Raw genomic sequence first — 16,071 nt, forward strand, 5'->3', positions numbered from 1 at the left:
CAGTTCTAAGGCTTAAAAACAACTTGACACTGTGCATTTACCATGAACACTTTATAAATTGTTGATATTTATTCAGCTGACTGTTCTATGCATTACATATCAAATATGTATTCAACTGTATATCAAAGGGGAATAATTATCAAACATTTATACTGAAACATAATTCATTATTACCACTATTATACACCAGTGTATTGTTGCAAAAAACACCTTGCCAAGAAAACAAATTAACATGAGATCTGCCATTTTGTTACAAGATAAAAGCTGGATATTATTAAAAATCCATATGGTTAGTATCTTCTTTGATGGCATAGTGATGTAACAATATAGATTTTTTTTATTTATAACAGTTTGTACATGGAAAGTGTTAAAGGGATTACCTCATCTAATTTATTTTCCTTCTTGTTGGTGATGTGATGTTCTTCCTTTTGAGCATCATTGAACAGTTGCTATTTTTCTGTGTATTGAGGCTAATGTTGTGCCATATTGCATATTGATATTTCAGTTTGAAAAATCCAAAGAAGAGGTTTCCCATACATAGCTAATTTGCATCATCTCCACACAAATAGATTTAAATGCAAATAAAATTTGAGGGTTACATTGAACGATTATTCTGCTCAATTTGTTTTTTAAAGGTGCTATGAGCTGGTAAGAGACCTACACCAAGATATGCCTTACATTTCATTTGATTCAATATACAATGGATTCATTAAAAGAATTCTGTTCTATGTTATTGCTGAAAAAAAGTGTATATTAATCAATTAGCTTTTAGGGCATACATTATGCATGCAGTGTATATAATTATTCAGTGAATACTCTTTGATACTTATTTAGATGAAATTTTGGTTATACTGTCTTCAAAACCATAACATTGAATTACTTAAATTCTGTTTTGTCAGGGGCTCTTCTATGAATTGAAGAGGGGGGGGGGGGCGCGGACATTTAACTGTTAAACGAGGATTATTCTTTCCAAGTGTAAGATCGTAAGAAATTTGAATCTGAAGCTTGGGGTTGGGGCTGCTGGGCTATGTTCAGCTCTCAGTTCCCTCCACCAACCCATTTGGAAACACCAAGTTGCGGTGCACTAGAATTATGGAGCTTTATGTGCAGACTTTTGAACTTATTTAACTCACAATTGTCTGTAAAAGTGTTTGATTTTTCAAACAGCTACCTACTTTAACCTCTATTTATAATATTTAATTTGACTAAATATTGATATTATATTAAAAACAGTAATATAAAATGTTCCTTTGAAGTTTGAAACTCAATAAAGATTACATATTGGCTATGAATGAAGTTCAAATCCTTCCAAGTTATATTTTCTTGTTTGACTTCCCTACAGTGATTTATGTGAAAGATAATATTAAATTCATGTTGGTGGATTGACAGTAATTTTCAAGTGCAGGTTTGTTTACCGAATTAATCAAAAAAAAGTTTTGTAGACTTTGTGAATGAATTGAGGTGGCTCCCTTCTGTCAATTTATCATTCATTCAACGCTGTGAAAGATAAAGGGTGTTTAGATAATAAATTGTCAAATTAAGTCTCTTTTTTATAATCTTCAAGGATCGTCTTTGATATATGTTTCATAATATATAGTCTTGAACAATTACTTGTGATAGATCCCACAAGAGACATTTGAGTGTCTGGATGATTGAGTCAATTTTTGCATAAATTGACACCCTTTTCTTTCAATAAATCTTTTTTAAATTAGAGGGTCATGTGATGGCTCATTCAGTAAAAAGTTGAACCTTATTTGTCAACAATTAGGTGCTCCATTTTAATTTTCTCAAGACAAGAGGTTGAGGTCCCAACCAGTGCTTTTAACAGTTGTTTATGTCACCGCATTTAAACCACAGAGTATGTAGGCACTATAAGTGTTTATTCCCCTTTAAAACTTAACTGTGAGAAAAAGTAGAAAAACCAAGTGTTAAAATTTGTTGAGAAAATGCATGATCAATTTTTGACTTGAATTATAAAAAACTATTGTGTATGAGAATTGGGGAGCATCAATTGACACCATTTACTATCTTGTTAAATCTCCTACCATCCTAAAATCTGTGTAAGAAATGGAACAAGGCAATGTTTACTTGGCAGCATAGAAGCATCTTGTAGTGAGATAGTCATCAAAATATTTGCTTATATGATACATCTTTTTTATGTATCAGAATAAAATCTTATGTCCTATATAGTTTAATAGAAACATGTTAATTTTGACAGTCATCATTTTGGGTGGGTATGACCACATCTATAAAAATCTAAAGTGGGACAGAAATGTTAAATTCCAAATCTTCATTTTGTATGTGCTCCATCACATAATATAGACCAAAAACAATTACTGAAAAGTTGTTTCTAATTTTGGATTATTAATCAGAGACATCTAATGTCTCATTTAAAATTAATCAGCGTCATCTGCAGCCATTATCTTTAAAAGTAGATGATAAAGATAAGAGAACTCTTCAAAGATAGCAAGGGAGATAATAAAGCCCCTATTTAACAGATTTTACTTGTTTTGGGACAAACTTAATATACAAGGCCATATTATCCTTTTTTTCAAGTTGGGAGATGTTCTATATAGCTTAGTTATATTAAATTCAAATTCCAGTTGCCATGTTACCAAACTCAGATAGTATGGCACTGTATAACAGTTTTCTCCAATAATGTCTTCCTCCATATGCAACTTCCAGATTATTGCCACCAGACCATTTGATAAGCTTGACCCATTAATTAGTGAATGGCTAATAATTCTGTCATGTCTCTCAGGATTGGTCAAATTCTAATCTAATATCATTGATCAGTTTGTAAAATGACCAGTTGCCAACAATTTGGACATTGGTCAGTCTGGAACTTTTGTAGAATTTAGACAGAGGTTAAACAAAAGGTCAACTTTGATTTTTCGATTCATTGTAATACAGTGTTGGCAAAACTTAACCAGCTCTTTATAGTCCATTCAATAATGGTATGACCTTGCAGTGACCTTTAAGGTCAACATCATAAATTAGTCTGATCTGTGTGTTTTATCAACCAGCTAATTGACGGCTCATTTTCTGGCTGAACTGAATTTTCATTGAACTGACCACCTTGTTTGACTGCTTGGATCAGCCACTCTGTATTTTATGAGATCTTTAGGGACCTGTAATTGGCAGTTTAGTTTCTCTTCACAATAGAATTGTTTTATTATTTGACTATATGAAGATTAGAGATCAATTCAACATGGGATATTGTTATAATATGCTTCAGGGCAATATCATTTTTCAGTTTTTATTCATTCATAATTTTATTTGATTATTCAGCTATTTTTTTCTACATTGTATAGTCCTTGAAATATTTAAAAAATATTATGAGGATAAGAATTCTTTGCAATCTTATTTATTTTGATGAAGTTCTATGGTGGGAAGAACAAACAAATGTCATTTTTTGAAGAAAAAAGTATTTTGACAATTGCATTACATCTGACAATGCTAGAAAACTAATTCAAACTATTAAGGACACATTCTAAGATGTATTTGTATTGATTTCTTAAATTAACTTTAGAAATATACTTTTGAAGTATTTGGAATAAACAGCAAAACCGTAAAGATGATATTCTTGTACAAATGTGATCTAAATTGTTACTCCAATGTTTATGGTTTCTGCTTTCTCTTTATAATATGCTTAAAGCTTTATTTTGTACCATTTCTATTTGCAACTTAACATCCTTGGTTCCTTAAATTGCAGAAAATGTTAACTACAATATGGCATTGCTCATTTAAATATAACAGCAAATGCGAAGGAGTCCTTGGACAGAAAATCTAAATGCATATTATAAAGAGTCTCGCTGATACACATACACACAGTAGAAGACCTCATCAGAATACATTCAATGTAGTCAACGTTGATTAAAATGCGTGTGTATATATAATGTGAGATGAGAAGGGGGTAAAATACAGGATGTATGAACCTTGTACTTTATATATCTCACTATAATATACTTGTGAGAAATTACCCATACAAACTAATTTATATTGAAGCATCTACATCTACTGTTATTCATAAACTTACACTGGTATATTTACTGAAGCCGTTGCTTGTTTTAACCAAAAATTTAACATACTGGCTATTTGCACCGTCATGATGCGTGTTATTTATGGCTGCTAACAACGGTACGGATAGAATAAGACATAATAGGCCCACTAGTTTTTTGGATTAAATTTTTTGAAGTGTGAAGCCATTTTGATTGTCAAGAATGATATTAGGGTTATGTAGGGATTTTTACTCTTAGTCCTTGGTTCCTGATCTTTTTGACTCTACAAAAACCTTTTATCTTGTAATACTATACTCTGCTCTACCATCTTCCTGAAGAATAAACAATTGACAGTGAATAGAGTACAATGGTCAAGACATGGATCAAACCAGGAACTAGTTTGACAGACAAGTTTCATAAATTTATTCTTTCATATCAGAGAACACTCATTGAAAAATTGTCTCAAGAGCTGCTTAGCTTATCCCAAAGTGTGCTCAGAAGGATCCCAATCTTGGGAATAAGGGATGTATTCCACTGATATATTAGCTCAAACACAATTCTAAATGTTAACTTTACTGTAACAAGAACTTTTTGCAAAGTTCAATCTGTGTATGAAGCCCTTCTGGCAACAATTAAGAAACTTTCAGTACAAAACTTTAGATAACAATCATAAACATCTCTTCCTGTATTCAAAAGAAATTATTATATTTTTAAAACATGAAAAATTGCATGCTGAAACCATTTATATGAAATGTAAACTAACTTTGTTAAATTTCAGACAAGTATCATTTTTGTTATCAATTTAAAGTTTTTAAAAGAATTATAAAAAATAAGGTGTTGATGTTATTGCTCTGTTTATAAACTTTTTTCACCACTTTGATTTTTTGATTTCTTAGATATGTACTTATCATTCCAAAAATTTAGATTATATAGTTGATTTCTTGACATTATTTTGGCTTTTTTTTCTGAAGAGAGATATGTGCTAGCTTCATAATAACTGAAATTATGTCTAAATCCCCATGCGTTCAATGATTAATGGGTTTTTGTTATATTGTGAAATCAATTTTGGAATATTTATGCAAGATTTAAAATTCTGACATGTTTTTTTTTAAAAAATAGTGTGATTTTCAATATTTGAGAATGATATGTGTTAGCTTCATAATAACTGAAATTATGTCTAACTCAGTCTCCAAGCGTTTATAATATATGAGGTTTTGTTGATATTGTGAAGTAAATTTTGGAATTCATATGCAAGATTAAAAATTCAGACTTTTTCTTTGGTCTGAGTTTCAAAATTTGGTAAACAAAAATTTCTTCATTAGCATTATATATAACTCTTTATAATAATTTGGGTAATTTTGAGATAAAATCATCTTTTTGTACAGTGGTGTAACCTATTTTCGTGGATATATGGATTCAACACCGAATTTCATCAAAGTAAAAGAAAAGTAAAAAATTTTTATGTCTTAGATGTTTCCTCAGATATTCTACAAAATAATAGAAATTGGTTTATTTCGATTTTCTTAATGAATCCTTCAGTTTGACCCATATTTCATGAGCAACCAACTCGGGAACTGCGGCAGAATGCGTCACCTATTTTCGTGTAGAATGTTTGATCTATAAATAAGTCTAGAAAAACATGTTGTATGTATGGATACCGGGTGGTATAATTAACTTCTCTTAGTATTTATCTTTAATATCAATTCATTATAACTAGTGACAATTCCTTCAAAGAATCACGATTTAAAAAAAAAATAGTGACTGACAAAATATGATACGTAGCGTGATTTATTGCTAAAATTCACTGAAACAACATAAGAATATGGTCCAATTTGTGTTCCATAGAACTTTTCTGCTGACATGCAATCCGCTAGTTGATCATGTGACTTCATTCATTGGATTATATTCTAGCAGACGACACTTGGAATTCCAATTACCGCTCGGGATTATAATGAAATTCGGCCGATAAAAAATGGTGACGTTTGGTAATAAGTGAAATCCGCCATTTTGTATTTGTCAAAGTATACATTAATACATTTTACCTTGCTTGAAACTACTGGATTCATTCTACTAGCTGATATTGTACAGAAAACCCATTTTTATTAAATTAAAGTAATGCGGAGGTCGAGCAAAGTCGCTCATGTAAATTATTAATCATTTCCGAAAATCCACGAATAATAGGTTTCCATGAAATTAGGTTACTTGACTGTATGTCATAAACATATCTGTCACTGAACATGCAAGAAAACTATTTTTTTTCAGAATATTTGATTTCATTGAATTAATGGAAAAGTTTTTATAAATAAAGATATGGTTTCCTCTGTTTGCCCTATACCTGATCTGGGAAGCTGTGACATCCAACCAGTTAATGTGCTAGAGGGCAACAATTCCCTCTGACAATTATTTTATGATGAATTGATTCATTTTCATAATGCATACAACACAATTATTATTGAATCAAACAGTTTAAAATCCAATCTAACAGTTTACATGAGGTATTGATTGTTAATAACAAGATATAAAGAACTTTCAGTGCTAAAAACAACATGGAAATAACATACTAATAACAAGATATAAAGAATTTTCAGTGCTAGTAACAACATGGAAATAACATACTAATAACAAGATATAAAGAATTTTCAGTGCTAAAAACAACATGGAAATAACATACTAATACCAAGATATAAGAATTTTCAGTTCTAGTAACAACATGGAAATAACATACTAATGACAAGATATAAAGAACTTTCAGTGCTAAAAACAACATGGAAATAACATACTAATAACAAGATATAAAGAACTTTCAGTGCTAGTAACAACATGGAAATAACATACTAATAACAAGATATAAAGAATTTTCAGTGCTAAAAACAACATGGAAATAACATACTAATAACAAGATATAAGAATTTTCAGTTCTAGTAACAACATGGAAATAACATACTAATGACAAGATATAAAGAACTTTCAGTGCTAAAAACAACATGGAAATAACATACTAATAACAAGATATAAAGAATTTTCAGTGCTATAAACAACATGGAAATAACATACTAATAACAAGATATAAAGAATTTTCAGTGCTATAAACAACATGGAAATAACATACTAATAACAAGATATAAGAATTTTCAGTTCTAGTAACAACATGGAAATAACATACTAATGACAAGATATAAAGAACTTTCAGTGCTAAAAACAACATGGAAATAACATACTAATAACAAAATATAAAGAACTTTCAGTGCTATAAACAACATGGAAATAACATACTAATAACAAGATATAAAGAATTTTCAGTGCTAGAAACAACATGGAAATAACATACTAATAACAAGATATAAAGAACTTTCAGTGCTAAGAACAACATGGAAATAACATACTAAGAAAAAGATATAAAGAACTTTCATAATAATAACCAAATGGAAATAACATACTATTAAACATGATATAAAGAACCCTTAGTGCTAAGGACACACAAAGTTAAATAACAATATATAAAAACACACATAGTTATAAAATAACAAGATATGGTTATATAACAAGATATTAAAACACACTTAGTTAAGTAACAAGATATAAGAACCTCCATAGTTTAATAACAAGTCTAAGAATTTTTTTTATTATGCTCAAGGATATCAATATTTTTGTTCAGACAAACTCAAGATTTCATTATTACATGACACTAGTACTGCAGTAAACCAGACCAAATGTCAAGTACTGATATTAGACAGTAATTTTCCTTGTCAAATCAATCTGTTGCTAAGGCTCTTAACACAAAACTCTCCACACCAATAAATTTGTAGAACAGTTCTGTCATACAGAAAGAAATCACTTTTATTATTTTATGCTCTAAGGCATCTAAAGACTTTTTTAACTTTTATTATTTTTGAGCATACAGTTATCATATATATACCTTACTTTTGCACTCAAAGTGAAATATTTAACACCTGATGCCATTCTACATCTGAGTTGATCCACTTCTCCACAACAATTTGTAGAACAGTTCTGTCATACAAAAACAAATCATTTTAAAATTGACTGTGTAAGGCACTTCAAAACGTTTTTACTTTTGTCATTCATTAGCATACAATTGTCCTTGATATACTTTAATTTGGCACTGAAATGCAGAAATTTGGCACACCTGATATCACTCTACAATTTGGCCAATCTCATTACATAAAGAGTTACACATATTTTGATAAGGAATATGAATTTGGCAATTAGAAACATGAGTTATAGAATCCAGGCCCCATATGCTCGAAACGATCTTAGCGTAAGGACGTCTTAGGGTCTTAATATCCTAACATTGTTTTTAGGCTTTCCTAGCGCTATTCAAGATTGTTTCAAGAATACCGGGCCAGATTCCTTACTTGAAGCAAAAAAAGTACTGGTCATCTTTCACATTAGGTGATCTGTAAGGATTAGTATTCCTTCCCTAGTAGCACAAGTGTGGACTTAAAAAAGAATTAGATTTAAAGATTAAATTAGATTTAAAGATTAAATTAGATTTAAAGATTAAATTAGATTTAAAGATTAAATTAGATTTAACGCCTTTGTAATTGTCTAAAAATCTATTTATATTAACTTAATACAATCCAAAGTGTTTAATGTTGATATGTGTGAAATACTTGAAACGCAGTCTGCAGAAGTCTGCTTAGTTCAAAATACTTTAGCTTCCTGACCCTATGTCAATTGCATATTGTATCATTTTACAATTGAATATTACTTGGTGGGTGGTATGGTAGACCATATGTAAAACTTCATTTTATATATATATTGCCTTAAAACGGATGTTTCCATCTTATTTAATCATTCTTATTTTACATTTCAGGTCTTATTTCAACAACTGATCGTGAATTAGATCGTGAAACTCAAGATGAACATGCTTTAGAGGTTAGTGAGATTTTTCATATTCTTTTTTGACAGCTTGGCAAAGGTCGCAATTTAAAAGGAATTTTGGAAGGTGTTAACAAATCTGTTATTTTATATGCAGTTATTGTAGAATTTATTTCTGAAGACAAAAATATGATATCTTTTGATATTTTGACACTTTGATTGTTAAAATTGGCACGGAAGAATATATAACACAGGGAAGATTATATAACACTGTGTTTTATTTATTAGTAGATGTGTAACACTAGTTTGTTTAAGCATGTTAAAAAAAGGTTTATTTATGCAGATAGGCAGTAAGATAGTTATCTGCTACATGCTAATTAACGCTATTTCTATGAATGTGTTCAGAGCTAACATACAGAAGTCAGCTATAAATTTACTGTTTTATCTCTTCCATGACAGTATTTATTGTAAATGGTTCAAGATTGCTTGTTTTTAACGCCACATGCCTGGTGGTCTGTAGACTTGAAAATATTTAAAGAGTTGTTAAGTAGTTTATACCCAATTTCTTCTGAAATCTCTTCTTACACATGCCTTTAATTTCACTCAATATGCAATGAATATATTCATAAGATGGAAATTTTATTTTGAAATATTTGATTTGAACTTTATTTTTTTATTTAAACTCTATTTAAGGTGTAAGACTGGAAATTTTGAAACTTTTGAATATGGAAATTTACAATTTATGATAAATGAAAAAAAAAATCTAAGTTTGTTTACACAAAACACTAACAGCATGTATGCATTTTTATTACATAAAATGAATATTTATGAGGTTATAACCTAATAAAGTGGAAGTTTTTCACTGGATATTGAAATTCCAATTTTTTTCCAAATTTTATGCTGTACATCATTTGAGAAAACCTTATTGCACTCTGATGTACAACATTATGCTTGAATTAGGTCAAAAGAAGTTCTTAATATAAAGGAATTTTGATATAATATAAGTATGGTATAAATGGGAAACAAATTTTCTGAGTAATTAATAAAACATACAAACATTACTGGCTGCAGTATTAACATGGGCATGAAAATAAATACAAATGGTAAATTAACCTTGAAATATGTGCATTATTCTTAATGAATAATATAAAACATCTTGCATGATGCCATAATTTGTATACTGTTTGAAATTTTCATGCATTGTTGTTTGACTTTTTTTTGGAACAAGTCCATTTAATGTAACCAATTTTCACTTAGAAAAGTAATTCAGCAAACATTTTCTCAGAAAGATGCATTAAAGGGACAGGTTTGCCATCCGTTTGACCAAGCATACCCTAGTCTCAGAAACTGGAATTTTTAGCTAAGCTAGCGTTCAGAGTTTACCGTCAAAATTCTTCTTCTTCAAATACATTTGTGTCCAGAATTTCAAAGTTGAAAAAACGACTTGTCTTTTCTTGATACTTTACAGATATAGAAAAGACATATACAGAAATAGAAAGTCAAATTCCTAGTTTGAGGTATATTTAAAGGGATTGTGCAATTTTTGTGCAGTTCTAATACTTCTATTTACGTATATTCAATTATTATGAAATAAAAACTTAGATACATGTAATTGAAAGAGAAAGCTTACAGTCAGAAACCTACTTTGATATTGTGACTCAAGTTAAATATAGGCCACAAAATTGTCAGTTTATTTGAACAATTAAAATAATTATCATAATAAAGTATAATTATAATATATTATATAAATAATATTTATAAACAATGTGAAATGCTAAGTGTACATGTTTTATTTTATGGCCTATTTATAAGTTATGATACAATTACATTTATGGCATTTTGATATACTACATTTTTTAGCTACATAAAAATTTCTAAAAAAAAAAATCTATCTTTATAAATGCAGTAATCAAAGAATCTTAAAAATTGCTAAATTCGCATGGTTGTCATTTCTAAATTTGTGGAGCCATGACGTTAGAGTCCTTTTAATATTATGCAAAAATACTGTAATTGGGTGGAATAGTGCAGCTTTTATCAAAAATTTGTGGTTTGGAAATAGATATCTTAAAATTACTTAGAAAGTAGAACTTCATTGCTGAATCACTCTTTTATAAAAATTTAAAGATAAGACCTCTGGTATAAGATTTGAAAGCAATTTAATGTCTTCTAGATGTTCATTATTTACCGTGGTGAAGATGTATCTTTTTTCTCAAGTGGCATTTCTTGCTTGATAAAAAAGGTTGCACTTTTATGCCCTGAAAAAATATTTAGTAAAATTTGTTAGTCCATCTATTTTGAATTTACTGGTCTAAGTTAACAGTTAATTTATTCAGTTTGAGTCACAGTGACCCTATCACCATATCTTATCTCATCAAAGATACAAGACACTTCTTTCATCTTGAGACTTAAACTGCCTCCAGGTGGTAGCAACAGACAACCGAATGACGTCCACATTATTATCAGTATAGATTGATATACTTCAATTGATATTTTTATGGTTATTTTATGATTTGTAAATGACGTTTTGATTTGATGTATGTAAAATATAGGTTACAATAACTTTCAGTTGTATGTTAGTGGAATTTAATCAGATGGTCATAGGTCAATATTCGAAAATAGATAAAAGTACCTTCAGGTGGAAGCTGTCCAAAATATATTAACTGAAGAATGTTGCTTATTTCCTTGTTTTGATATTAACTAGTTCTGGAATTGAAACTTGATCTAAAAATTCATTTTCATGGTCAGGTTTTTGTCCAATTCATCATTTAGACTATTTAATCAAGATCAGAAACTATTTTTATATATTAATTTAATTTTCAAGTATCATTTTACAATGTTTCTATAATTTGTAAGTATGCTTCAGAGAAAGAATTGAAAGACACCCTGAAGTACAATATTTCAGATGTAGCAGCTAGAGATGGATATATTAATGAAAAGATAGGTCCAAAGACAAAAAATATCTTGCATAATTTTGACTTGGAAGATTCCAGCTTTTGCAAAGGAAATGTTTAGTAATGAGTTACAGGCTATACTTATTTACAATCTATAAGACTCTTAAAGGGACAGATTCACCATCAGTTTGAACAATTGTACCTATCTAAGCTAACCAAGAATAGTGTTCATAGCTTACCATTGAAATTTAAGCCTTTATATCTACGTTTGTCAAGAATTATCCGCTTTTGAAAGTTTAAATTACAACTTGCCTTTTCATGAGACTCTTCCATACATAGAAAAGGCTGTTGTTCCTAGTTATAAGTATTTTTTAATGAAATATGCAATATACGTGCAGTTTAAGTACTTTTTTACACCTTGTACTAATATTTAAGACCCAAATCAACCCTTGAAATGCCAAACCATGGCCTTTCATATAATGTAGCAATAGTAGTTTATGAGATTTTGGAAGTACAGAAACCAGAAATCTAAATTTAGAGCATCATTAAGTCAAGTTTGATCAGTGACGAATAGAAATCAAGTGTTGAAGTAAAATTAATTTGGAAGTTGGTCAAATTTACACACTACTTGTTGAGACTGACTATCAGCGTTGAAATCAACTAGCATTCTCAATCTTCTTGTATTCGGAAGTCATTGATTATTGCTAACAGTATTGTTAACAATTTGAAGCATCACTGCTTGAGTTAAAGGTGCTATATAACTTAAAGTAAGGCTTTATAACATGTTTTGATTGTTAAAAATTAACAAGATATTCAGAGAATATCTTAAGAATACTAGAAAATATCAGTAATAATATAATTAAGAATACCAAAGATCATCAATAGGATAATATCAGAAATATCATTGATAAGAATAATACTATCAATTATAAAATCAGTATAAGAATATGAGTAAGAAAATTAGTATGATGATAAGTAAGAATATCAGAAAGAATATCAGCAAGAATACCAGAAAGAATGTCAGTAAGAACATAAGAATATCAGTAAGAACATAAAAATATCAGTAAGAACATAAGAATATCAGTAAGAACATTAAAATATCAGTAAGAATATAAGAATATCAGTAAGAACATGAGAATATCAGTAAGAACATGAGAATATCAGTTCTCGTCAGTAAGAACATGAGAATATCAGTAAGAACATGAGAATATCAGTAAGAACATAATATCAGTAAGAATATCAGTATGATGATCAGTAAGAATATCAGTAAGAACATGAGAATATCAGTAAGAACATAAGAATATCAGTAAGAACATAAAAATATCAGTAAGAACATAAGAATATTAGTAAGAACATAAGAATATCAGTAAGAACATAGAAATATCAGTAAGAACATAAGAATATTAGTAAGAACATAAGAATATCAGTAAGAACATAAGAATATCAGTAAGAACATTAAAATATCAGTAAGAATATAAGAATATCAGTAAGAACATGAGAATATCAGTAAGAACATGAGAATATCAGTAAGAACATAAGAATATCAGTAAGAACATAATATCATTAAGAATATCAGTATGATGATCAGTAAGAATATCAGTAAGAATATCAGCAAGAACATGAGAATATCAGTAAGAACATAAGAATATCAGTAAGAACATAATATCAGTAAGAATATCAGTATGATGATCAGTAAGAATATCAGCAAGATCAATTTAGTAAGGATATCAGTAAGAATATCAGTAAGATCAATTTAGTAAGAATATCAGTAAGAATATCAGTAAGATCAATTTAGTAAGATATCAGTAAGATGATCTCTTAGAATACCAGGAAATATTATAAGAATAGCATAAAATATTCATTTACTCATTGTGCAAACAATTTCATAGAAGTCACAATGTTTCGCTTGTCTACCCTTCAATATGATTAAGATTACATTACATCCAAGATGTATGCGTCATCATTCTCTTTAAGTTATTGAACAAGCGTAATAAAATGTAGATTTCTATAAAGAATTGAGTAATGGTACTATAAAACAAGACATAATTGAATTTAACTCCTTGGATCTGTTCAGTTTCTGATATTCCCTCAAGCTATAGATAATCTGGTTACATTAAGACAATATCTTGACAATGTCATTATTGAAAACTTGATCAGGAAACACTTTCTTTGACAGTAGGGAAGTCTTTATTATCTTCTTTCTGTTTTCTTATTTTACAGCTGCCTTGGGTCAGATTCACCTGTTGTAGAATTATTATTTAGAAATTCCTGTATTTAGTTCTGGATAAATTTATTACAGGAATTTAAAACTTAAATGGTTATTGTTTGAGTTTAAAATCAGTTTTTGCATAATACTGATTAACAGTTAAAAGCCTATGGTTATTATGATTATGACATCACTATTGCAAAAAAACATCATGTTTGATTAGTTAAAAGTATTATTTAGGGCTACCACATATTACATGTAAATCTCAATTTCAACATTTGTCCCTCCATTAAATCAGCCTGCCCCCTCTTTGTAAGCCCCTGTCTCAGTGATATTGATCAAGAATTGAGTGTAGTAATCTCCAGGAAAAAAATAAACAATAATTATCCATAGCTTTGTTGCGTGTCTAATGTAATAATTAAGTAGGAATGGTTTTCAGCCTTTCATAATAATGCTGATTTCTTTTTGATATTCCTATACCTTAATATATGATATCAACTTCTTTTTCTGTAGTGTCAGTTAAAAGAAATGAGAATAATCATTTTATCAAGTCAAATGAGATTTATATGTTAATTGGATGCAAATATTCAGGGTGTGTCTTTCTAGGATGAACTTAGATTCTATGGTCATTTTCTGTCTATTCATTAATTTCCCACCCTACATTTATAAACTTGTAAATACAAAATCTGCATTTGTAATAATTCATTATAAATTGTAAGAAAACAGTGAACACATGCAGTGATAAATAAAAGAAATTCACACAAAGGAAAAAGTGAAACTCTGTAATGGCATTTTAATACATTTTGCTAACAGACAGAAAGTAAGCTGTGGGAATTCTAGTGATTATCATGAGAGGCCACAAAATTACATATTCTAATTAAACTTTTGTTTATTTTTAAAAAATTGATACAATGTTTTTTTGTAATGTATCTCCCACAGCACAGAAGCCATGAATATCTGTTTTTCCAGTTCTTTTTGTCTAGGAAGTGTTTCGCTGTCATGGTTCCCCAAAGTTTTGGGAAGGAATCATCTCACTTCAACAAATTCCCCAAATATAGTCAATCTATCCTCTTAAGCCCAGTTGCTTAACAGTTGCAGAAAAGTTTGAAGTAAAACTCATTGTCATTAGTATTTCAAATGGAGATAAAACTTCACTGCACTGAAAATAAAAAAATACAGAACTACTGATGCGTACAATGGATAAATTAAAAAAATTTTTCTAATATTTGATAATTATGTAATTTTTTGGTTTATTCTCGTTTCAGATTACAATTTCTGATAATGGCCGACCCAATTTACAATCCACAACTCGAGTTATTGTTAAAGTTACTGATGTCAACGATAATAAACCAAGGTTTTTAACATTCTTTAAAGATGCCTATGTTCGTATCCTGGAGACATCAAACAGCAATTCCAGACCAATTTACAGAGTTGTGGCTTTTGATAAAGACGATGGTCCGAATTCATTTATTACCTATTCCATAGTGAAACCCAATAATTCACCATTTAGTGTTGATAGCAGTACTGGTAATATATATGCTATTAGTAGTCTGGATCCACGCAGAGATTATGTTTTGCAGGTTTGTACTTAATTTGTATGAATTACCTGAATTTGGCAATATTGGCTTTTCTGAGACTGGGAGCTATTGTGGCTATATGAGTTAGACTTGCTTGGCATGAGTTGAGATGATACCTTCAGATTTTCCTACCGCGGTTCCCACTTTCCAACTGATGGGTCAATGATATGCTACATTAGCTGAACAACAAGATTTTTATGCATTTGTTTTTTTTTCAAATGATACAAAAAAAGCAAAACGAATATTTTCTGAAACTAATATATACATTGAAATTAATGGGAAACCAAGGATTGTTCATCTGTAGAGTAAAATAAACAGTTAGAATTAACGAGACCAATATATCTTTCACAGAAGCTCTTCAATATACCACACTGTTAAAGCATTAAATCTTACAGTTACGTTATTGGTTGTTTATGTGCAATTTGTAAATATTGAAGAAGTCAATTACTATAGTAATATATTATTATTATTCAAGCTATTAGCAATACACAGTTGGAACCAGGGTGTTGTATACATATCTTAAAATGTATTGTTATTATAAAAACTAATAGATTAAT

At 29.4% G+C, this 16,071-nt stretch overlaps 1 protein-coding gene across 1 annotated transcript in view; it reads left to right on the top strand.

Moving 5' to 3' along the window:
- The window catches only part of LOTGIDRAFT_104487 (hypothetical protein), a gene marked incomplete at both ends in the record, with an annotated part of 82,268 nt that overhangs the window by 36,830 nt on the left and 29,367 nt on the right, over positions 1–16,071 (top strand). The window contains 2 exons of the mRNA XM_009057416.1: positions 8,836–8,897; positions 15,203–15,517. Coding sequence (XP_009055664.1) covers positions 8,836–8,897; positions 15,203–15,517 — 377 coding nt within the window. The remainder of the gene's footprint in view (positions 1–8,835; positions 8,898–15,202; positions 15,518–16,071) is intronic.

This window comes from Lottia gigantea (assembly GCF_000327385.1).
Source record: "Lottia gigantea unplaced genomic scaffold LOTGIsca_3, whole genome shotgun sequence".
NCBI classification, from domain to species: Eukaryota; Metazoa; Mollusca; class Gastropoda; family Lottiidae; genus Lottia; species Lottia gigantea.